General features: G+C 35.6%; 1 protein-coding gene and 1 pseudogene across 1 annotated transcript; one reads left to right on the forward strand and one right to left on the reverse strand.

The window, feature by feature from the left end:
* Positions 1–2127: 2127 nt before the first annotated feature.
* Positions 2128–8752, reverse strand: LOC127838865 (uncharacterized). The gene is made up of 5 exons (XM_052366887.1): positions 8176–8752; positions 7631–7774; positions 5261–5427; positions 3560–3690; positions 2128–2224 (listed from the first exon to the last, which is right to left on the reverse strand). Exons 1-4 carry the CDS (start codon positions 8735–8737, stop codon positions 3592–3594), a joined length of 972 nt encoding a protein of 323 aa, XP_052222847.1. The 5' UTR covers positions 8738–8752; the 3' UTR covers positions 2128–2224; positions 3560–3591.
* A 3149-nt stretch (positions 8753–11901) lies between these two features.
* The window catches only part of LOC127839571 (serine/threonine-protein kinase TNNI3K-like), a 29555-nt pseudogene continuing 16452 nt past the window's right edge, over positions 11902–25004 (forward strand).

Raw genomic sequence — 25004 nt, forward strand, 5'->3', positions numbered from 1 at the left:
TTATTAGGCACTTACTTTTTTTTAAATAACATCTAAATGTGACTAGGCCAGTAAAAAGAATGGAACTGGGTGCATGAACTCATGATGGTTAACATTTTTTGCAACTCATTGATAAAAAATTCAACAAGAGGGCATCAAAGGCCCAAAGTCTTTCACCTGAGATACAAAGGAACTGACCTGTTCTGTGCAGCCCAATATATTATAAGAACAAATATTTTGACCTAGTTTCATCAGAGTGAACTATAAATGTAACTTTTAGAGTGCTAACAAGGTTTTACTTTAGCCATACACGGATAAATTACCCGCCCCTGGCGGCCATGTATTCAACAGACCAGAACCATTTTCGAACTCATCCAAGATATCATTAGAACAAATGTTCTGACCAAGTGTCATGAAGATGTGACAATAAATGTGACTTTTAGTGTGTTAACAAGTTTGTACTATAGCAATATAAGGAAAAATACCTGACCCTTGGTGGACATGTTTTTCAACCAAGAAGAACCATTTTTGAACTCGTCCAAAATATGATTGAGACAAATCTTCTGACCAAGTTTCATGATAATCGGACAATAAATGTGTCCTCTACAGCGTTAACAAGTTTTACTATAGCCATATTAGGAAATTTTCCCCGCCCCCTGGTGGCTATGCTTTTCAACAGACCAGAAACATTTTCAAACTCATCCAAGATATCATTAGAACATATGTTCTGACCAAGTTTCATGAAGATTGGACTATAAAAGTAACTGTTAGTGTTAACAATTCTTTACTAAAGCCATCTTAGAAAAAATGTCCCCGCCACTGGTGGCCATGTTTTTCAACCAACTGGAACCATTTTTTTCGAACTTGTCCAAGATATCATTAGGAAAAATCTTCTTACCAAGTTTCATGAAGATAGGACAATACATGTGGCCCCTTGAGTGTTAACAAGGTTTAACTATAGCCATATAAGGAAAAATTCCCTGTCCCTGGCGGCCATGTTTTTCAAGCAACTTTAACCATTTTTGAACTCTTCCAAGATAACATTAGGACAGATCTTCTAAAATTAAAAATGAGCTAAGTTTAGTGAAAATGAGCTAATCTTAGTGAATATGGGCACAGATTGAAGCATAAGAGCACAGATTTGTGAATATGGGCAGATATTGATGAATATGGACACAGACTGGTGAAAAAGGGTACATGTGAGTAGATATGGGCACAGATTGGTAAATATGACCACAGATTGGAGAATGGGCACATGTGGATGAATATGGCGAATATTGTAGAATATGAGCGTATATTGATGAATATTATCACAGATTGGTAAATATGTGTACAGATTGTTTAATATGGGTACATATTGGTAAATAAAGGTACAGATTAGTCAATAATAGAAACATCTTAATGAATACGGGTACAGATTTGTGAACATTTGTTCAGATTGGTGAATATGGGCATATATTGGGCACATAAGACCAGATTGGATAATAAAGGCCAAGGAGAGTTAATAAGGGCTAATGTTGGTGCGTAATGGCCAAGGTTGGTAAATGTAAGTTATACAAGTGACTACAGTTCAACATAGGTACAGATGCCAGTCATAGGAAGTTGTAAATTGGTTGCTGTAGGAAGATGTCTCCTACAGTCAGGTGAACGCTTTTAAGATGGTTGGACAGCTAATAGTATCATTCGCATTCAAAGAAACAAACAACAAGACCTTAGAAAATTTTCTTTGTAAACAATCATCACACAGACATAGTTGGTGAATAAAAGCCACAGTTTGTAAATTAGGGCCGCATTAAGTGAATAAATCATAAAAGGCCACAGTATGTGAATAAAGGCCACAGTTAGTGATTAAGGGCCACAGTTAGTTATAAAGCGCAGACAGTTAGTAAATAAGGCCCACAGTTAGTGAATAAGGGCCACAGTTGGTAGATAAAGGCCATACTTTGTGACTATAGGCCAAAGTTTTTAAATTAGGGCCACAGTTAGTGAATAAGGGCCACAGTTTTATGACTTCGGGCAACAGTTTGATGAATAAGGGCTACAGTTTGATTACTAAGGGCCACAGTTTGTGAATAAGGGCCACAGTTGGTATATAAGGGCCATACTTTGTGACTAAGGGCCACAGTACGTGACTAAGGGCCGACTTACCTTCTGCAAAGCGTCCTGCTCCTCCCTCTGTCTCACCAGCAGTGTGTTGAACTCCTTCTTGGCATTCTTCAGGTCCTCATACTCCTGTAGGTAGGCACTGCCATGGAAACATATGAGTGATTTCTTTTTATTTGTTATTGTATTAATAATTTTTTATGGTCAAAGAACAGCTGTCATTTAACCTACGTATACTTTTCCTGGCCATATCTTAGTGATCAAAGAACAGCTGTCATTTAACCTACGTATACTTTTCCTGGCAATATCTTAGCTAAAATAAGGCTAGGAAAAGTATACGTAGGTTAAATGACAGCTGTTCTTTGACCATAAAAAATTATTAAAAGTTACTCCTGTGGGCAGGCACTGCCATGAGAACAAGTGAATGATTTGTATTGCTTTGATTTGTCATTGTGTTAATATATGAGTCGCGCTCTGGGAAAACTGGGCTTATTGCAGGTGAAAAAGGTGTTATCCCAGAATAGCTTGTGCAGACTTTGTACCTAAAATAGATTTGTATTAACAGTGGTTTTTTTCACCGTTGGGTGAATGGGGTCAGCTCCCTATGGATTATGAAAAATCGCATAGTTCTGAGTTAAATTGGGAAACATGTGTTGTTGTCTTTTGGCTAACAAATACTTTAACATTCAGAATATAAGTTACTTTTCAGTATAATATCTACTATAAAGGTTTACCTTATACATCTTGATGGGAGATGAAGTGAATGTTGAGACTTATTTAAAAAGGTCCAATTTTGGAAAAATATATACTTTTTCCATTGGGAACAGGTCCTTCTACAGGCCCAAGATTTGAAAGAAAAAAGCACTGATTTAGAAGAGATTAAAACGTTCATAAAAGCGAAGTGTCCTCCATGATAAGCCTGTGCAGACTGCACATGCTAATCTGGGATAACACTTAAAATACATGCATTAAGCCCAGTTTTCCCAGAATGAGGCATATATATTTGTTTAGTCACATTACAGCTGTCAGTTCACCTACTCACATTTTACCTGGCTTATCTTAGGTGATCTAAGGGCCCAGGCTAGTTAACCAAATACAGCCCAGTGATGGGTGCACTACGCCTCACTTATATCAGTTAACTGAAACTACCCTACTCAGTTATGGACGAGAATAACATAGAATTCATTTTCTGACCAATCTCCAAACAAGTTAAGTGGTCGAAGAACTCAATACAATTGTTAGTCCTTAGCTTTTAGTTTTGAACAAACTGATATATTTTACAAACTATTTCACTCACAATGATTTCTTATTTAGCTCAGAGTTTATGTCAATCACAAAAAATCACTCGAATGGCCCAGATAGATCACAAACTGTCTAAACCTCAACTTTTTCTGATGAAGCATTATGCCACCAGTTTCCAATAAGGCTAACAATGTATGTCAATTACACCAAAAACTTGAAGAAAATATTTTCTCACCTCAGTTGCACTAGTTTTTGGTAGCGCTGGCTTCATTGTTCATTGTTTAACTTCCTGTTCTCATTCTCAAGAAGCTTTATGGACACCTGCAGATCTCGAATCCTGAGATCGCGCTCCTGTAGTTGCTCACGCTAAAATTCGTAACCATGGTTTACATATAAATGATAAACAAATATTCCAGGAACAGGCTATGACACACCAAAGTCAAAAATACCTACATCACTTCACCATCCTTAAGCGCTCAGCTGAGTTAACATACACCAACTGTTGAAGACTTCACCTTGAGATCTTGTTTTTGACCACTTTTTACCCAGATTCAAACATGACCTTCATAATTTCACAATATTAATATAATATTCTGACTAAGTTTCATCAAGACTGAGTTATAAATGTGGCCATTAGAGTGGTACATGTATTAAGGTATTTCTAAGATTTGTGACCTAGTTTATGGACAAGTGACCCATATTCAAACTTGTCCAAGATATTCTCCAGATAAACATTCTGGCCCAGTTGCATCAAGATTGGGCAACTTATCTGGCCCTCCAAGCTTATCATAATAGCTTATCTTGAGCAATGCGTGCTCAGTTTATTAAACAAGAGCTCTCAGATGACAGCGCGCTCGACTATTCGAGTACTTGCAGTATAAAGTAAGCCATCATGGAGAGAGGGGGGGTATAATGTGGGTGTGTGGTCATTTACTAGAAGATCTTTCAAAAATAAGGAAAACAAAATATTCTTATTTTTATTTTTATTTTTGGCGGGGGGGGGATTCTGGGGTGGGGCATGGAGGATGAATTGGGTGGAGTGCATTGTGGTATGTCAGGTAGGTGTTGTTTTGTCAAAGTATGAATCAAATGTGATCATAAATAAAGAAGCTATGGCAATTTAAGCAAAATGTTCAATTATCATAGTATAAAAGAGGCAATAATTCTGTAAAAATGCTTGATACAGTTGTCTGCTCTTGTTTATAGATTGGGATCATGTTGGTAAAGAAGTATGCAAAATATGAAAGCAATATGTCAAAGGACATAGAAAATATTTGAGGTGGTACGCAAACTTTAACATAGATTTATCAATAATATGCATATTGTAAGTATAAAAGGGGCAAGAATTCTGTCAAAATGCTTGATACAGTTGTCTGCTCTTGTTTGTAGATTGGGGTCATGTTGGTAAAGAAGTATGCAAAATATAAAAGCAATATGTCAAAGGACATAGGAAATTTTTGGGTTAGTATGCAAACTTTAACATTTGCACGCTAACGGGAACGCTGATGCTGGGGTGAGTAGGATAGCTCCACTATATATATTTCGTATATAACAGTCGAGCTAAAAATATTAAAATGAAGAATCTTGCTTCTGTAATCGGCAAATTAACTACTATTATGACTGTAAACAAGCGCTAAGAAAATATCACTGGCCAAGAATGCAGGTATTGCGAATTCTTAACATGAACATTATTTTTATTGCTCTATTATATCCAATTAGATTCAGTTGAAACCTTTCTAAGATTGTTCAGAAGCAATGTGCACCAGTTTTTTATTTTTGCTTATAATGAAAACACGATATGCACAATCATACCTTGGAGTGGTTCTGTTTCTTAAGCACTGTTTGCAATTTGACATATATTTAATATCCACTACGTCATGACGACATTTCAGGGACCTATAGCTAATGTGCTGCAGCAAGTTTGTATTCAAGTTACCATGGAGTTGTTCTGTTCCTCGAGAGTCTTGCTGTTGGCAATGTGACGTAGCAGACGTCTGTTCCTCTTGGCGTGCTGATCACGTCTGTGTCGCTCATACATCAACTGGTTGTGCATCAGCTTGAGCTGCGTACGCAGGATTGAGATCTCGTCAGCCGGGGGCATGCCTAGAACACCAACAGAAAGGTTTGTTTTTATATTTTATATTCCGAGCAACACCTTTGCATGAAGCTTAGTTAAGCTGATATTTTTTAACTTATATAAGTTATGTAAGATGAGATTCCTCATTGTTTTTTTCTAATTCTCTTAATTATTATTTTGTTACTATAACTATACTATTAATGTCAACAAAATTATTTAAAGAACTAACCATGTCATGTTATGATACTTATATAAATTGTGAAAGGTATCATGCTTATTGAGGGGGACAATAACAGTTTAAAACAAGAGATGTATTTGTCAGAAACACAATGCCCACAATTGCGCCGCTTTGAAGCCATATATTTGACCTTTGACCTTGAAGGATGACCTTGACTTTTCACCACTCAAAATGTGCAGCTCCATGAGATCAAGCCAATCGGTCAATTCGTTGACAAGTTATTGATTGGAAACGAACTTGTCTACTGACCGACAGACAGGCAGTAAGACATCCGGAAAAACATAATACCCCCTCTTCTTCGAAGGGGGGCATAAAAAACAAACAAAGCAAGGTTTGTTCACTGTCCTAGGCAGGGGACCAGATAAGATACTTCTCTGTGTAAAATACGCATGATACATGTATCTAAACAGGCATGAGTGACAATTGTAATGAGCAAAAAAAATCACAGTACAATAGACCTTACACATCAATAGTTATTTATAGACATTGTGGATTTTGCTTTTAATAAAAAATCATCTTTTTTATTTCGCTTCTGAAGTCATTCATCTTTGCAAACAAACACTAAAATACATTGAAAACACAGTCAATGATATAACACCTTTTAAATTGTGAACTGTGGAAATTATTCAGAACAAGAGATGTGTTTGTCAGAAACAAAATGCCCCTTATTGCGCCGCTTTGAAGACATAAATTTGACCTTTGACCTTGAAATCTGACCTTGACCTTTCACCACTCAAAATGTGCAGCTCCATGAAATACACACGCATGCCAAATATCAAGTTGCTATCTTCAATATTGCAAAAGTTATGACCAAGGTTAAAGTTTTGATGCCGCTTTAAAGCCATATATTTGACCTTGACCTTGAAGGATGACCTTGACCTTTCAACACTAAAATGTGCAGCTCCATGACATGCATGCCAAATATCAAGTTGCTATCTTCAATATTGCAAAAGTAAATCGATATTGAACAACTTTTACCAAGTTTAAAGTTTTCCACAGAATGACAGACCGACAGACAGACAGGCCAAAAACAATATACATCCGATCATTCGGTCTGGGGGCATAAAGACAATGTTAGTAGGAAAATGTTAGTAAGAAGATCTAAGAAAGAGATTGCATTGATTAATGATTTTTTTGTAATGTTTACCTTTGACTTTGAAGGATAACCTTGACCTTTCACCACTCAAAACGTGCAGCTTCATGAGATACACATGCATGCCAAATATCAAGTTCCTATCTTAAATATTCAAAAAGTTATGACCAAACTTTAACAAAGGTTAAAGTTTTAGGAAAGAAAATACAATATTTGACCTTTGACCTTGAAGGATGACCTTGACCTTGACTTTTCACCACTCAAATGTGCAGCTCCGTGACCTACACATGTCTGCCAAATATGAAGTTGCTATCTTCAATATTGCAAAAGTTATCAAACATTAACCAAGGTTACAGTTTTGGGACAAACACGTACAATGACAGACAGACAGACAGGCCAAAAACAATATACCCCCGATCTTCGATACGGGGGCATATAAAAAGTTCTGAGCAAGATTCATAATGAGTGAGCAAAAGATATGCATTCTAGACTAGAGGGTTACCAAGGTTTCAATGTAGCCACATAAGGAAAACTGCCCCAACCCTTGTTGACCTTTTTTTAAATGTACTGCAACCATTTCTGAACTAATCAATGACAGCATTCTAAGCAAGTTTCGTGATGTTTTAGCAAAACTGTGATTTCTAGAGTGTTCACGAGTTGCATGCAAATGGACGTCCTCAAGAGGGTAAATAAGGAAATGTTGAAGACGCAAGGCACATCACAAACAAAGACAATCACAAAACACAGCACAACATGTTCATCAAAACACAGCACAACATGTTCATGTTGTGCTCAGATGAGCTAAAACAATCATGGAACTTAAAACTACATTAGCCCATTAAAAAGAAATATAATGTTTGATGTATGTTGGTAGGATTAACATCAAATGCAGACCCACCTCCAAAGTGTGTCCAGTTGACGTCCTGCGTGCTGGGGATGGGTATCCTACTGAGCTCCTTGGCGTGAATATCATGTCCCAGCTGTAGGTGGCGGTCCAGCAGCTCCGGGGGTGAGTACGTCAGGAAGAATGGCTCGGCATGATCTGGAAAAACAGGAATGAGTCTTCTTCTGGGAATACGGTGCTTAATGCATGTGCCTATAGAGTCCTCTCAGATAAGCCTGTGCAGTTTACACAAGCTTATCATAGGAGACACTTTTCTGCTTTTTAGAAAAAAAATCTTTTTGAAGTAAGCCTCTTATAAATGAAAATCAAGTCCAGGCAGAATGTGTCGTCCCTGACAAGCTTATGTGGAATGCACCGGCCAATTTGGGACAAAACTTAATGCACATGTATGACATACTTAATATATGACATGTTTAATTTATGGCATATTGAATATATGACATTTAATGGTTACATATTAAATGCATGACATGTTTAATGTTTCAATATATTCCCTTGACAAATATGGTACAACAAGAACAAAAATATAAAGCAATTACCCTGGGGATTTTCCGTTACTTTTCCCTTGCACTTTGCACAAGTATTTGATGCAGAGATGTTGAGCACATCCCGTAACACTTGCAGCATACTTCTCTCCTCAGCTGTCCTTGGATGGGAGGACCCTTGGGCCCGGTCGGCAAACACGGGGCACTGAGGGACGACACCCACCCCCATATCACCGAACTTAGTGGTTGTCATAGTCACCGTGGTCTCTTGTCGGACGTTCACACATACTGTCGTACTCGTGCCAGAAATCAACGAGATTTCCGTCGGATCCGCTGGCTGCTTCGCAAAGCTGTCCAAAATGATGGGCTTAATGACAGAGGGACCCATGTCGGACACTTCAAACTTACACGGCTGAGTTTCGCCGCCTCGAGCGTCGGTTGACAGGCTCCTCACAACGTCCTCTTCACCATCTTCATCGTCTTCGTAAGTTGTGGCCACTTTCGGGAACTGGGGACAAGACCTTGACCTACTTTTGGAGCTGTATTTGGGTTTTGCAGGTTCCACGGTGTTTGTGGCTGTCAGACTGTTAAAGCGGATTCTGTTGACACTCTTCATGAATTTATTCACGGATTCCGCAGTCAATGTAGGATGAGTGCCCTGTGAATTTGATGTTAGTTCCGACACCTCATTATCATTCTCTTCTGCAATATACACCATACATAATATAAGCTTTGAGCCTCATTCTGGAAAAACAGGGCTTAATGCAAGCGCGTAAAGTGTCGTCCCCAATTAGCTTTTGTAGTTCGCACAGGCTAATCATGGACAACACTTTCCCTGTTTATGGAATTATTCACTCATAGTATATATGTGTATCCAAAATCCTACCTAGGCGGAAACTGCCGTCCCTGATTTTACTGATTGCGCAGGCGCAGGCTATTTTTGGAAGACATTTTTAGCACATGCATTAAGCTCAGTTTTACCAGAGTGCTGCTCATATTTTGCCCAATTTAAAAAAGTACCTGTTCAAGCCCAATTGGGCATATTTATTTTACAAAAACCCTTGAAATAGGAAACATTTGCATCGTGAAGTCTTCATATTGAGAAATTGTTGAATTGTATGTTTTGCTCCCAAATACTTTTAAAGGGATCTTTTCACGCTTTGGTAAATTGACAAAATTGAAAAAAGTTGCTTCAGATTCGCAAATTTTCGTTTTAGTTATGATATGTGTGAGGAAACAGTAATACTGAACATTTACCATGGTCTAATATAGCCATTATATGCATCTTTTGACGATTTTAAAACCTAAAAATTATAAAGCGTTGCAACGCGAAACGAATGTATAATTTGGAGAGTTCTGTTTTTGTCGTTAAATTTTGTGAAACTACGAAGATTGCTTATATAAGGTATAAAATACGTCATATATGTGTACTCGGCGGAATAGCTCAGTAGGCTAAAGCGTTTTTACTTCAGGACTCTGGCAGGACTCCAGGGGTCACTGGTTCGAAACCTGGTCCGGGCAATGTTCTTTTCCTTTTTTAAATTTTATTCTTGATTTTTTACTGGAGCTTTTACGATCCAATGTTTACATTTATCGATATAAAGCATTTAATGAATAAGTTAAAAAATGCCAAAATCTGTGAAAAGGCCCCTTTAAATTGTTAAATAAATGTTGTCAAATTAACAATATAATGTAATCCGCCGTTGCAGGTACTACTTACATGTACCCCGGGTACTCTTAAGTATACTTACATGTATTCCGGGTACAGAAAATATACTAAAACGTACCCGGTAAATTTAACACTAAATCGGTCGTTGTCGATTATTGTTTTATATCAATTAGGCCACAACAAATTGATGATGTGTTCTATGGATTGTAGCCAACCGGAAATGGAGCAAGCGAGCGAAATAAAAATAAGTTTATTTTTATTCTATTTTTTTAATAGCAGGCGAGCGAAAGGCGCAAACAAATTTTTTGTTTATATCAATTGATACTATATTTTAACATAGCACGTATATTGCTCTAATTTGAGTGAAAAAAGACTAGTATACATTCTAGTATAATGACTAGTACTATTGTATATCTTTATAGCAATAGCAGTGCAGGGAACACTTTTTTAATCAAATCAATTTAAACAAGCATTACTGTTGCATTGAAATCCCCCGCCAATATACTTCTGGACACAAGTTTTCTGGACGGATGGACAACGTCAACGTGCATCATCCTCTTATCCACATATATACTCATACCAAGTTTCAATGAAATCCGTCAAAGCACTTCCAAGATATGGCTCAGGACAAACACACACACACGCGCGCATTTTTACAAGATATAAAGGGCCATAACTCCGTTATTATCCAATGGTGTACACTGCCATTTGGCGTGCATCATTCTTAATATGATTATAGGTGCTGCCTAATTTACGGGCAAAAGCTTTTAAGTTTTTTTGATAACCATGTATTTTTAATAAATATATGGACATGATTGTGTTCAAAATATTATAATTGTTGCAGTAATTAAGTAATGCATCCAAAAAAATCAATTTAAAAACGAGTTACATGTTCCAAGCTTAAATATCTAGCATCTTATTTTTGTTTTCTAGCCACAGGAATTTCAAGCTGGTTCGGTGGCTGTGGTATAGTGGATGGGGTGTCTGCTAACTCAGAGCTCCATATAAGGGTCGTATTTTCGTAATTACGAATTATTTTCAAGTCCGTTACGTATTTTTTTTTAAATCTTGTCGTACCATTAAGAATTACAAAATCAAGTTACGAATATTATTTTTACATAGGTTCGTATCGATTTTTATTGAGTTCTTTTCGCGTAATAAATAGCTTTGCGGTGCTTATATAGAATGGTTATCGGGTTTGTTTAACAAAGCGCATTTTTTTCCAATAAAAGCGGCATATACAGTCTATCTGTCAAAACAGGATTCAGGTCGTTTCGCCCTAAATCCCGTTCGCCCTAGGTCACCGTGAGTCGTTTCGCCCTTGGTCGTTTCGCCCTTACAAGTGTGTTGTTTCGCCCTTATTTAATTATTTTGTAAGATTAGTGAAAGGAGGTTGAGAATTATATATCTTTAGGGTAGGGGTAACCTATGGTCTTAAATAATCAATTAGGTATTTAAATGATCTATTGCTGACTTACGTTTTTGCAGGTTTTTAGTGTATAAAATCAATAAGGTATTTATAAGATGTATTTATTGAGTTAGGTTTTAGAAATAATGTCTTATGGTTGTTTTAAATGATTCTTTAATTATTCAGATTTTTTATTGCAAATTTGATTATTAATTGCAATGGTAATTTAGTATTTGTTTATTTATGGGCAATCAAGATTATTTTATTATTACCAATTTGATGATTGCGCAATTATGCGTTTGATGTTAATTGCAATCAATTAACGGAGACATTATAATACATTGTGTTACAAACTAAGTATAACGATTAATTAGTTTGGCAGAGGCATTAAGCGTTGATTTGCCAATTAAAATAATTTCGGGACCAACTACAATTATCAAACAAACTTAGATCGGAAGACGTGTGATCAGATGATTTGCTAATTACTAGCACAGAAACATTAAAAGAAGATATTATAAAGGCGTAATATAGTTTTTATAAACTTTTAGCTAGTTTGCATCTTTTGATCTCAAGATATTCGCCGAAAGTGTATATAGAAAGCAACTTGGCTATGGCAGCGTCATTCGTGAATTTATATTTCGACACGTTCTTATGGCAGACGAATTGTGTATTTCGTGTGATCGGATTATCACACCTCGCCAACATGTCATCACATGTGATTTATGTGACAGATGGCAACATCAGACATGTGATACAGGTACGAGATGCTTATCTAATTTATTTATATTTCGTGTCGGCGCTTTTTGTATGCATGTTGTCGTTGTTATAACATACGCTGTTTTCATAAAATGTTATATGTAATAAGATAATCACTTTAGAGCTATCAAAATATATGCAATATAAATAACTTTGTACTTTGTTTTATTTCATAGCGTCTCTATCATTGTAGCACTTGAAGCAAAAGACAAAATAAACAGTAATTAAGATAATAGAATTCTGTAGTAAACAATATCCCATTCAGCTTCTGACAAGCCAAAGATAAATCCTTTAATATCGCTATACGTATACAAATTAGGGCGAAACGACCCAGTAATTAGGGCGAAACGACCCAGGGCGAACGGGACTAAGGGCGAAACGACTCGGGGGCGAACGGGATTTAGGGCGAAACGACCCGGATTCGTCAAAGCACAATGGCGGCGCCCAGAGAGCATCCTAAAAAACTGCAAAGCGTCCAAAAACACGCTTTTAACATATTGTACGCAAAGTGAGCCGAAGTTAAATGTTAAGAAAGACATTATAGAAAAGATCTTAAACGATGTTGTATGTTCAGTTGCCGACACAGTCGGAAAAGCTAAACAAAAACGCGACACGACGGGTCCAAACTTAAACACACAAAAAACATTAAACGAGTGGTAGGGACAAGTCCCGTGGCTAATCGTTGAAAAGATTGAAGGGGAGACCCGTTTTAATTGTGAAATATCTAAAAATTCATCTAAGACATGCAATCTAAGCACAGTTTGGGCATATGACGGTATTTGAAAAATAAAATTGTATAATACTGAAAAGACACTGTTGAACTCGTATAAATAAAGTTGCTTGAATGTTTATTTTGATTTTGTTTGCATGAAAATAACCATTATTTATTTTTAGGTCATTTAGAAAAAATAAGAATTATTTTTCAAAACTTAGTAGTAACGTTAAGAATAAAATTTCAGAGTTAAGAATTCTTTTTGAAAATCTGGTAGTAATTTAAGAATTTCACAAAGCCTTATCTGGAGCTCTGTAACTGGCTTAGTCACTGGGACTTGGAGGTCTCTATATTGATCCCTTAATTGGGAGCATTCTTAAGATAACCCTAAAAACATACTATGGCGTACCATTCGGGTTGAAAGTCAAGAAGACCTACAAGGTAAAAAGAGAAATGTACGTCGAAGAACAATAATTGTACGTCAACATACAAATACAAAATACACTTCAAAGTATATATTTGTACGTCAAAGTACAATTTGTACTTCTACATACATGTTTGTACTTCGACGTACACATTTTCTGAACAGCCAATCAAAACATTTGTCTCTTGAGCCGCTTTTCCTTCAGATTTATTCATAATAAATGTTTAAAATCTCTTTTAATTGAGGAAAAAATGAATAAAAATATTAGAATAACAAAAAAACACATAGAAGTTTCAAGTATTTAATGCCTTGAAATAGATTATATACACATTTTAAGAAGATTAAACTGTTACCTTTTTAAAATAAAAAGTATTCAGCATATTGTGAGTATTTATTGATCATGCGGGGCGGAGTATCACGACTGTCCAGCGCATTACTGTGTAGGAAATTCCCAACGGTAACCAAACAGTTACCAAGCATTAACGGGATAAATAATGTATAATAACCTCCCCGTTGGTCGTATTTTGTGATAACCATAACTTGCATAAGTCAGAGGTTAATTCCGCACGCCAGGTCAATAAATACGCACAATATCTATGAGTGAGCGGTTGATAGTCGCATAATTTGGTATGAATTATAATAATAATAATGTTTAATAAATACGCACAATATGTATGAGTAAGCGATCGATAGTCGCATTATTTGGTATAAATAATAATAATGTTCAATGTCAAATGTCTCTAAAAGCAACAGATGTAAGGTGTCTTCTGATTGGCTAACACTCAAGGGTCGGTGAAAATTGTACGTCGAAGTACATTTCTGGTTCAACCTAGTAGGTTTTGTAGACTTTCGACGTCATGGTACGTCGTATAGACACTAAGTACTGGTCCTACCCAGGAAACAGTTTGTTTCATCAATTGTCTCAATTCAACTTGACAGCTTGCTAAAGCAGTTGCATTTAGCATACAGTTACTGATTTAACATAATCAAGATCATGTGATGAGTCAAATCAATTTTGATTGACAAATTTGACAGGATTGTTTTTTTAATCCAATAAGTCTTAGACTGTCAAATAACACACACTACGTATTGAAAGCCATACCTGGAGCTTTCGTCTGTATACCACTGACTTCATCAAAAGAATGATTTCTACTGTTGGGAAACGTTAACACCGCTAATTGTCTTCTTATTTATTATCAATGTATAATTATGTGTAACAGCATAACAACATACTTGTTTCGCAATTAAAATATTTAATAAATACAGGTATCTTGCAGGTTTCTAATTTTCTTTCGCAAACTATTGTTGAATAGTTTTAATTTTGTCGCCACTAAAAAAATAGCCATTTTGTAGCAATTCATAATTCACAGTCTAAACTGCATACACTTAGCTCTATAGTTACAATTTGAATGCAAATATTAGAATGCATCATGTTATATCATCCATATATTTTTATTTAAACATTCAAACAACACATAACACAGTACATATGTAAAAAGGTATGTGGTATTGTGTGGAGATACAAAACACTTCACATCATTTATTTGCACATAAAATAATAGTGACAAAATGAGTAATACTAAAACAGTGTCATCAACCTACAGTACAAGAATATTTACGTATATGAAATTACAAAGTGGTGTTATTTTATTACCTTTTACAAAATTAACAATGCTGGTTTTCTACTAGCCATTAAACATTTATCATGGATTAACAAGTAACAACCAATTTATGAATTACCAGGCTTGGCGAAATTGGAAAAAATCTTCAGGTCATTCGGACAGGCATTTCAGAAAATGTGCCGGTCCGGAGAAAATTTAGCCAGACCTAAAAAACAACAACACAACTATGTACATGTACATTAATATTAACCCTTTTTTTAGCTTTGACAACAAGCCCCTGCCAGTGTTTTATCCTAATAAGATAAGTTTTTCCAGGGGGGCACGCGTATACGGGAGCTTACCGCGTTTAAGTGAGAAAGTTGTTGCAAAACTTCAAAGATGGCGTCGTTTAAGTGTTTTTCGTAAAGGAAGGGAGGATATTTTTACCCGGTAAGCCCCTTTGTATTTATAATTATTATAAATGAATACGCCGTTTCGGCTCTCCGGTGTTTGTGCTTCCCTCGGTTTTTTGTTTCAAGATCGTAGACGTCGGGATAAAAAAGTTATTGAAGGAAAACGGTCCACAAATCTGTTGTCTACTTACGGGACGTTCGAGAAATTGGATGTACAAATATCATTTTCTCTTATAATACACAGTATTGACACACGTGAACAGTAAAATATAAATAAAATCATGATTATTTCATTTTACCGACGCCGTTTTATCACTGATAATTAATTTATTGGCAAACATTATTGGTTTAACCCCCTTATTTGGAACTGACTTCCTTTTAAGCACATTTTGGGACCTGACTTCCAAATGACAAACAGCTCTTTGATATGTAAAAGAGCTTGACACATTATACCTACCCATCTTAATTAAAGTGTATATGTGTACTTCAATATTATAGTTTTATAGCATGTTATGTGGTGCAATAGAAGCGTTTCTTAATCACGTTACTTACTGTAGAATAATAAAAATGCTGTTCGAAAAACCTGCCGACCAATTGAATCTTCTATTTTCAAGAAGATGGGTTGTGTGGTGGCTGATGTACGAGATAATAGAACGTTTATCTTTCAGTAATATTATAATTAATTCCATGTATTTTATGACGTGTCGACCTTATTCTGCTATGAACTTTTTTTAACCATTCTTTTACTGTCTTTTCAGATGATGCAGGTTAAAGGGCGAAAATAAGTGCATCTTTCGTTGCAGTATATGTAATCAGGAATTTTACATCAGGGGAGGATTGAGATATCATGCCCCATTCATGGACCACATGAGTTTAAATGTAGAATATGCAAGAAAAATCCTTCAACAGAGCCGGACTAAAACAGCAAATAAAAAACACGAACATAACAAAACATGTACAGCTGATGTTTGTAGTGTTTTTGTTTTATTTATAAAGTCTACATAGTCACGTCTGACATATAATTACTATGAGAGCTATTTACTTACACGTTTTATTCCGTATAAGTCATGATGCTAGTTTCTCACTTTGTTATGAAAATAAACCATTATCTGTGTTACGTCATTTCTTCCTACGATGTCTCTGCATAAATTTTCAATTGTATTCAGCACTTACATACATGATATAAAAAAAAGATTTGGGTCGGATTTAATTCGTTATGCATTTGACATATTAACATTACTAACGATTAGAAGGCAATGTTAGGAACAAACGAAATAATCTTTCTAAGTGAACCAATACTTTATTCCCTCAATACAACAGTCATAAATAATATGTATTCACATAGGTATAAAAGAGAAAAAAACATACATGTATACAAATTATATTGATCACTTCTACTGAAATCATATCGTGTATTGCATTTGCACAAATCTTTCTATCCACTACAAATTCACTTTTTGCGATAATAACATAGGGACCAACTCAGAACTGGTTTAAAAGAAGGTCGTCCAAAATGTGTCACATCAAAGTCACATACATGTATCAGTATCGTTATGGTAAAACGCGTCAAATGTCATTGTATTAAATAAACAATTCATATTTAAGTATCATAAAAAAGCATCCACCGATATGCATCTTCTAAGCAGATGTCAGGTATTCCAAATTGCTTCATGTATTCCGAATCGCAACAATGGCAGTATTTGGTTACATCAACCTTATACTAGTATCAAACCGGCTTCACCCTCTTCTGTTTTTCATTACACTTTTATTGCACGTATATGTGATTGTTAGGCAAGGTACTTCGACGTAATCGTTTTTGTTTGATTGGTGGGTTTTCATGTACCTATCGCATTCTAGAGCGGTACACACTTCGTTACGCCGTCTTTTTTAATCTTGGCATCCTCAACATATATAACTGGCGTCTAGATATCTGGAAATAGTAAGCATAGTATTCCGTTGGATGCATATTCAAACATAAGTATGTCCATATGTGTTAAAATAAACAGGTAAGAATTACACTGTGTTTATAATACCGTCGAATGTCTTATATTGCACACACTCAATGTTAGCGTTAAGAACGCGATAAAACATATAATAATACAAATTAATAATAAAACAATTAATAGAAAAAAGAAAACTCTTGATTTCTTCAAGTGAAAATGTTTTCCAAGACATTCGCATCAATGCGGAATTTATTCATGAAAGTTATTTCGCATAAACCTTGTAACATAGTAAAGAGATGTTTATCAATTGGAAGTCAGGTCCCAAAATGTGCTTAAAAGGAAGTTTAGTTCCAAAAATGGGGGTTAACCCGTTATAATTCGGAATTAAATGAATTAATAGACATAACAACGCGTCGAGATAATAAAATATTCGTGATTTATGTTATATTTTACTGTACACATGCACAAATACTGTTTATTATGAGAGAAAATGATATTCGAACATCCAACATCTCGAAGGTCAAGAAATTAAACAACAAATTTGTCGACGGTTTTGCTTCAATAACTTTTTTATTCCGACGTCTACGGTTTTGAAACAAAAAACCGTGGGGAGCACAACACCGTAGAGCCGAAAGGGCTTATTCATTTAAAAGAAATATAAATATAAACTGGCTTACCGGGTGAAAATATCCGCTACTACTTCACGAAAAACACTTAAACGACGCCATCTTTGAAGTTTTGCAACAACTTTCTCACTTAAACGCGGTAAGCTCCCGTATACGCGTGCCCCCCTGTTTTAAGTCTATTGCCTTTTCTTTTGTCTCATCTTCGGTAAGCTGTATTTTCATCTGGCTTTGCACCATCCAACGAAATATATAACAGGGCATCTAATTGGTCAAACTATATTTAACTGACCAATGATATACATTAAGGCATTATAACAACGTAAACTAAAGTAAAAAATAAGTATCAAAAATAAAATAGCGATTAACAGACACTAAGTTGTACAATTTAAAATTATAAATTTTTTGGAGACCTGTGGCAAGTGTATGATATAAAGATATCACTAGAACATTGTTTATATTTTATAAACAACCTTTTAAAGCCTTGCTTTATAACGAAATTCATATTTTAATGTTCTTATCTACTCGAAAAATATGTCTAAGTTACCAAGATCTTTTTTGTTAGAACGCAGCTGCCAATTTTGCGACTGAGTTTGAAAGTACAGTGTAGGTGTTGTGTAACCAGTTGGATTTGCTATTTGTACGTAACAAACTTTTTGCAAACATCAAAACAATGATTTCATTTTCATGATATAGCAAGGGGTTTGCTCTTTGAATTTTCAACTTTGAAAAAAATATGATGTGTGCATTCATTTCACATTTTGCCGGTCATCAGGGCCGAAATTCTTGTTAAACCTGCCGGACCAAATGGATATCTGCCGGTCAGGACCGGCGGACCGGCAATTTCGCCAAGCCTGAATTACACAATAGAAAGGAAATCATATTAATTGCACCGCATTTACTAAACAAGTTTTTTTCTACTGTTTAGAATTATACTATCTTACTAAAAATGATCACAACAGGTACTTTGCGCTTTTACATACTTGTGGTAAGTTTTGTATTACTAGTTTGACATTTATTGGCAGACACTTGTCGATATACAGACTAAATTTGCATAGGAACTTTCATATTTGTTCAGCATAATTGCCTTTTAATTGTTAATTTAACAACCCTTTGACATTGTTTGCACATCTGATCTTATTATACCATAGCTGATTTTTGTTTATAGATAGACAGATATAGACTTTTCAAAGTTCTATAAAAAATCACACATGTTCCATCCAAGTAAACCAACAGAACCAATAGAGACCACCACAGATAATAACTGTGTTTATAGCTTGGAAATTTTGATAGTTCAGGAATCCCTCCTTTGTTGATTTCTGTAAACCAAAACTGTCAGTTTTGCTGGATAGAATGGTCTCTTGCCTTGGCAAAACAGCTTCTAAAAACGGAGGACCTACAAATATCTTAGAATTTGATCAATAATGCAGACAATTTATAAATGTCTTGTTTTTTGTTGATTTCGAATCTGGAAGAATTTTTACGTAAGATTGTGGAACGATATTCCAATGGTATCGGATTTTGTGGTTTTAGGCTTAACTTATTATAGTGATATGTAACCTTGCGGGATATCGGTAAAGTGCGAGCAGACGAGGTGTAAATACGTAAAAAATTAAAGCTTAAAGACTAAAAAGTTAGATCAGAATATGTTTTAATTTTGTGAATAAATGTGTTTCTGATGGATAACTACGACAACTAACCAGAATATTGCTCATGATCACACGTAAAACTTCTTTCTGAGAGGGAATGGAAAATGCGGATTCTGACAAATAAACAGTAGGGTGTCATTATTGGAATACTGCAAGAATACTGGAAGAATAGAGATGCCAACTATAATGTTTAAAACAAATATTTTTTTACAAGCGTTTGTGATTTGTAAGGATAATAATAGCAATATTAAGATATCGAAAAGATCAAAGCAAATAAATTTCACAAAAATCTAAGATTCGGCAATATATTTAAGACGGGTTATGTTCACGTAAATTGTGTTTGGTAAAGACTGTCACTATATGTAGTGAACCAGTCTTCGGGTTATACCCACTGAAGAGTATTCAGGGGAGATAATTGAGTAATGACATAATTCAGGAACGCTTGCGAAGAAAAACAATAATGCGAGAATATTAAGTGCGATTCGCTACACAATTATGACGTCATTGATATAATTTTTCCTCAGGTATGCATTAACATGTGATTTAGCGTATGTCAAAGTGTTTTTGATTTGTTCAATGTCATAAATAGCATCGCGAAAATATATGTCGCGTGGCAATTTTTTTTGAGACGCATCCCTATATGGAATTCTTATGTAATTTTATGGTATAAATTTCCATTATGTATGAACGGTCAACGCCCGCTCCGCAGGCTTTTGCCCGTAATATAAACCTTGGACTTCATCATCATAGATTTGAAAGCATTGGGCTCACTGTAAATGCTAGGATGAGGAAGGTGCTCATTGTTTATACGGGCAAAAGCCCGCGAAGCGGGCATTGACCGTTTATTTGTATCAATTTTCTGAAATACAGAGAGACATTACCTTATAGGCTATCAAGTCAAATAATTCCTGCCGTCATCTATTTTCGCGATGGAAAATCAAAGACCGCTGGAGCAACATAGGCACTTCGACAAACGCTACATGGCACATAGATGCATTCCTCAAGAAATAATACGTCATGGCAGTGATTATTGTGTTGCGAATCGTACTCTATGTTATTGTATTATATGTTTTTCAATGCCAAATGCGATTTTATGTTTTTTTTCCTGTTTTCCTGTTTCCCGGCCTAACGCCGTTACGGGAATAAGCCAAATACCAAACACTGCTATACTAAATTTCGCGTTCACTTTTTCCAAACATAATGTTCAGAAATATAACCCGTCTAAAATGTATTGCCTTAATCCCGACGCAATTAATCAAATAAGATTAGTCTCGAATCTATTTTATTCGTTCAATTCTGCACCATATTTTTATTAGTATCCTCATAAATTAATAAAAATATATATTTAAAAAGCCTTTGTTGTTAAAATCATTAACCCCAGCGTTGTTTAGTGGTCTTTAATTTAAAGGGAGGTCACCACTGTGAAAATAACAATACCCAAATCCAGCATCCAGTGTGTATTCCCTTATTTCGGTCGCGAGCGGTGCATTTTTTAGTATTCGACTGCAGCAGATATTGAGGGAAGAACTGTCCTGTTGAGAGCTCCTGGTCTTGGTATATTTTATTTAAAAAAAAAAGGTTTATTTATGAATTATAATTGAGAACTAAATAACAACAACCAAATTGTCCAACTTAAATATAAATTGGTATAATTATCCACATAATCAACAAATTTCACATAATTTCTTTATTCGAATCCACATTTGTGTTATTCAAAGTACTGGTAGTCAAGAAATTTCACGTATTCATGTATTTATGGTATAGAAATTTCAACATTTAATTTCATATTTACATGTATGTAATTCAGTTGTATATATTATTTTTACTGGCATTTTTTCACTACTTACTAAAGACTTATTCCAATTATTATAACATTGAGAAATAACCATTGACTTATTCAATTTTCTGATACCATAGGAAAAGTAGCATTTGATTTGATATTTCATTTATTTTTATAAAAGCGTTATTTTGGCTCACTAAAGTAATACATTTCCCATTATAAAATTGTCTTCTACAATCGCACTGAACATACTTACTGCATCCCTACGCATATTGAAAATAACTCAAGTTCAACGAAAGCAACAAAAGCAAATTCTAGAAAGCGTACTTACGCCGAAGTTACAAAAAGTAATTTAAATAACCCAAAGGTCAAAACTACAGAAAATAATATTTGTGTTTCACCAGACCATTCTTATTTTAGTCACTCTGTTCAAAGACCTCTTTACTTCACCACTATTTGTGGTAATACAGATCATTTCCAATTTCAGCCTCAACATAGACCAGGGCTCACAACCAGTTTTCAAACACAACATGCGCAGCCTGCAAGATGAGTTGTGAGTATAAATTTTTGGTTCTTTTATAATACTTGAAAACGTCTTACTATTTATTTTTTATTAAACCAAACTTTTGTATTTTCCTTAATGTTTAAAGTTGTGTGTTTCCAATTTCAGCCTCACCATAGACCAGGGCTCACAACCAGTTTTCAAACACAACCTGCGCAGCCTGCAAGATGAGTTGTAAGTATAATTTTTACTGTTATTACAATCAAACTGTAATTTTTAAATAGCTTTAAAATAATTCAGCTTTTGCTCGAAAATTAGGTAGCACCTATAATCATATTAGCAAATTCGACAACTTTTTTGTCCAATTCCACTGCGACACTAAGTTGCATGTTAATGTTCGACATTTTTATTTTATCACTACCGCCTAGTTTACCACAAATTTTTACCGCATTGACGCATTCTGGTGATATTTCGCATCCCGATGCAGATGCTGCTGCGAGGAACAAAGCACGAAAATCATCAGCAATGCGATGATTTATTACAACTGGCGGAAAAATAAGATTCCGTTAACATCTTTCGCTGAAGGCAACATTACACTAAATCATTGTGTATCCCTCCGTGGTCCATTCGAAAGCAGTACCTATTTCTAAAGAGTTCCTTTTCTCTTCTTGAATATAAGCCATTTAACAATGTGAGACATGTCTTTTGTGGTTATTTGTAATATCCTGTATGTGTCTGGAGTACTTTGATGCCTTGGATTGGAAGCTAACTTAAAAGATGAACTTTTGAGGGTGTGTTTTCTATTGTGTGGGGCTTTTGTCGAAATTAGGATTCCGAGACACGTTTTTCCACGGTGGGTTCATTCGACAGCGATTTACTTTCTTAGAAGTTGCGAGACGGTATGTTTTTGATTGCAATTATTGGAAGATGACAGATCCCTCTTTAAAATGGTACCAGGTTCGGAAAAATTGATACGTTGAAAAGGCAAGAAAAATGCTGTGAAAGTTGTCAGTTTTATAATGGGACCCTATGGGAATCGGAATTAGTGTAATTTAACCTTTAAAAAGCACATTTACTGCAACGTCAAGGTCACATGGATTCGTCTGCAAGCGAGACAAGTAGAAAATGATTTTTAATGAATGTTTTGATGATTTGGGTACTAATATAGATGAGATATGTCAATATTTTGGTCCAAATGGATGTTTTATGTGGTTTTGGACTGTTCCTGATGGTTGGGGGACATGGTATGGACAAGTAAGGGTAAGATTTCCATCAAATCTTAAATGTAAATATTATTATGTCCATAGATTGAAGTTTCAGGTGGAGAGCAAGATGAAAAATATGCTAAATTACATGCATGCAACCCATTTATGCCATTTTTCCCTTTGTTTGTAGGCCTGACCATTTGTCCTTGAGCCGCAGATGTTCAACAATCCGCTAGCTGTCTTGCTCTGACTGGTGCACTGGACATGATTTCAATGTGAGTCATTATACTGATTGTTTAATTAACACATGAATATCAGTTTGTTCGTTAAAGTACTAACTTAGCTGCGTATTTACAGTGGACGTAGTGGTGCGGTGCATGCGGTAGACTAGGTATTTCCATATATGCACTATGTTTACAGAATTGCGACCAGTGGAGAAACATAGCTGATGAGTAAATAGCAATAGTTCTTCAGACAAATAACTTTATTTTCAACCTATAAAGCATATTTAGCTGTAGATGGGGCCATTAAACTGTAAGTTCTGGCGTTGGTTCTGTTAAGCCCTTAGAGTAATGAATTTCAGAGTGAAGACCATAGCGCCTTTTCCTAGTCAAGTATTGGGCAGCTGTATGTCTTTTCAGAAATGCACATGTCTTCTTTAGCATGTCAGTGTGTTTGTTTTTAATAAGATAGGCAATAAACTCATAATCTTTAGACAAATGAGCATCTGTAAATTCAGATTTCACTATTTCAGAGTCAGCCTGACCATTATTGAGCTTAAGGATTGTGCTGCGGATGCGGCCTGTGCAGTTCCGGGAGAAAGTCACTGTCTTGGGAAATGCGGTCTGGTATCAGGTAAGCACTATTGAAAGCCTCACACTTTTGGGGGGTCTGAAGCATTGTGCTGTCAATGCAATCTGATTCAAGTACAATTAGAATGCATTCTTAAAGCAGTACTTCATCAGATATGGTTATCTCAAGCTTACAGTTCGCGGGCAGATATAACTTTGATTTGCTCTTGCTAGCAGAACGCCTACAGGCCAAACTATGCATTAAGCACTATTTTCCACAGCAACCCTTGCAGACAGAAAAACAATACTTGAAATTACTTCTGGCATTTAATTTCTAATTTCCTTTATATTTCTGTATGTTTGTTTGCTCTTTTTAACTCTGACATTCCATCTTGCTCACATTGATGGAGTTTACCTGTTTTTGTTTAGAGCCAAGTCCCCAGCTGCTCGAGTTTGCCGTGTCAATAATGAGAAAGCCATGGAATGATGTCTCCGCTATGTGTTTCCTTATCTCAGTGTTGAACATAATTGCCAGTTTCAGGGGCCTAAACATTTTATTTTATTAAAGGTCTGGATGACCCTTGCCTGACTGCGAGTTTGTGTACACCTCAATCCGACTCTGTGTCCTGAACAGAGGCCGCAGTGGTGCAGCGCTTGTGGACGATCCATCAACATCCTGAAAGGTCAACACTTCACAATGCTGGGAAAATTGATCCTGATAGTCATCCCCAGGTAGTGGAATGAATGTACACTGAACTACAGAGGAATCACACCCAAATGACTTTCCTGCCACGACATAAGTGTGGCCCCTCGCGTAGGAATTCCTTAGCAAACATGCTCTTTTGCATGGTGACTGTGGGATTTTTGCAAAATTTAAGCTTTCAACACTGGATTTTAAAGAGAAAACTTAATAAAATGTCGCTAACAGGACTTATTTTTATGAGAGAGACTATCTGGATGCGCAACAAGTGTCACTTTGTGTCGTAAGCTGTTGAAGGAGCGATTTGCGCCTTTTTAAGTGTTATTTTTGGGTAGCAGGCTTGTATCGGCTTGAAAGCTGCAAATTATGCCGCTCATCATAATAGCATTAATTTTTGTAATTGCAATGTGTATGTTTGGATTGTTAGTGAAGCTTTAATAATAATTTTCTTGAAAAACATGATTTTATATGTTGTCAGTGAGTTTTTTTATTGAAAAAAGTTCTTAAAATAAAAAAAGTCTCTTTTTTCATCAAGAAAAGTACACTGATTCACAATCAATACATTTATTTGGGCCTTTTGCTGATATATTGGTGAATTTCGCATGCAATGATACCAGTTTTTGCCATAAAAGTTACGCGTAACAATAATTGGAGACACAAAATCAGCTGTCGTCACTTAGACTAAAAATTATGCATTCCGACTTGAC

Source organism: Dreissena polymorpha, chromosome 7 (assembly GCF_020536995.1).
Source record: "Dreissena polymorpha isolate Duluth1 chromosome 7, UMN_Dpol_1.0, whole genome shotgun sequence".
Lineage (NCBI taxonomy): Eukaryota > Metazoa > Mollusca > Bivalvia > Myida > Dreissenidae > Dreissena > Dreissena polymorpha.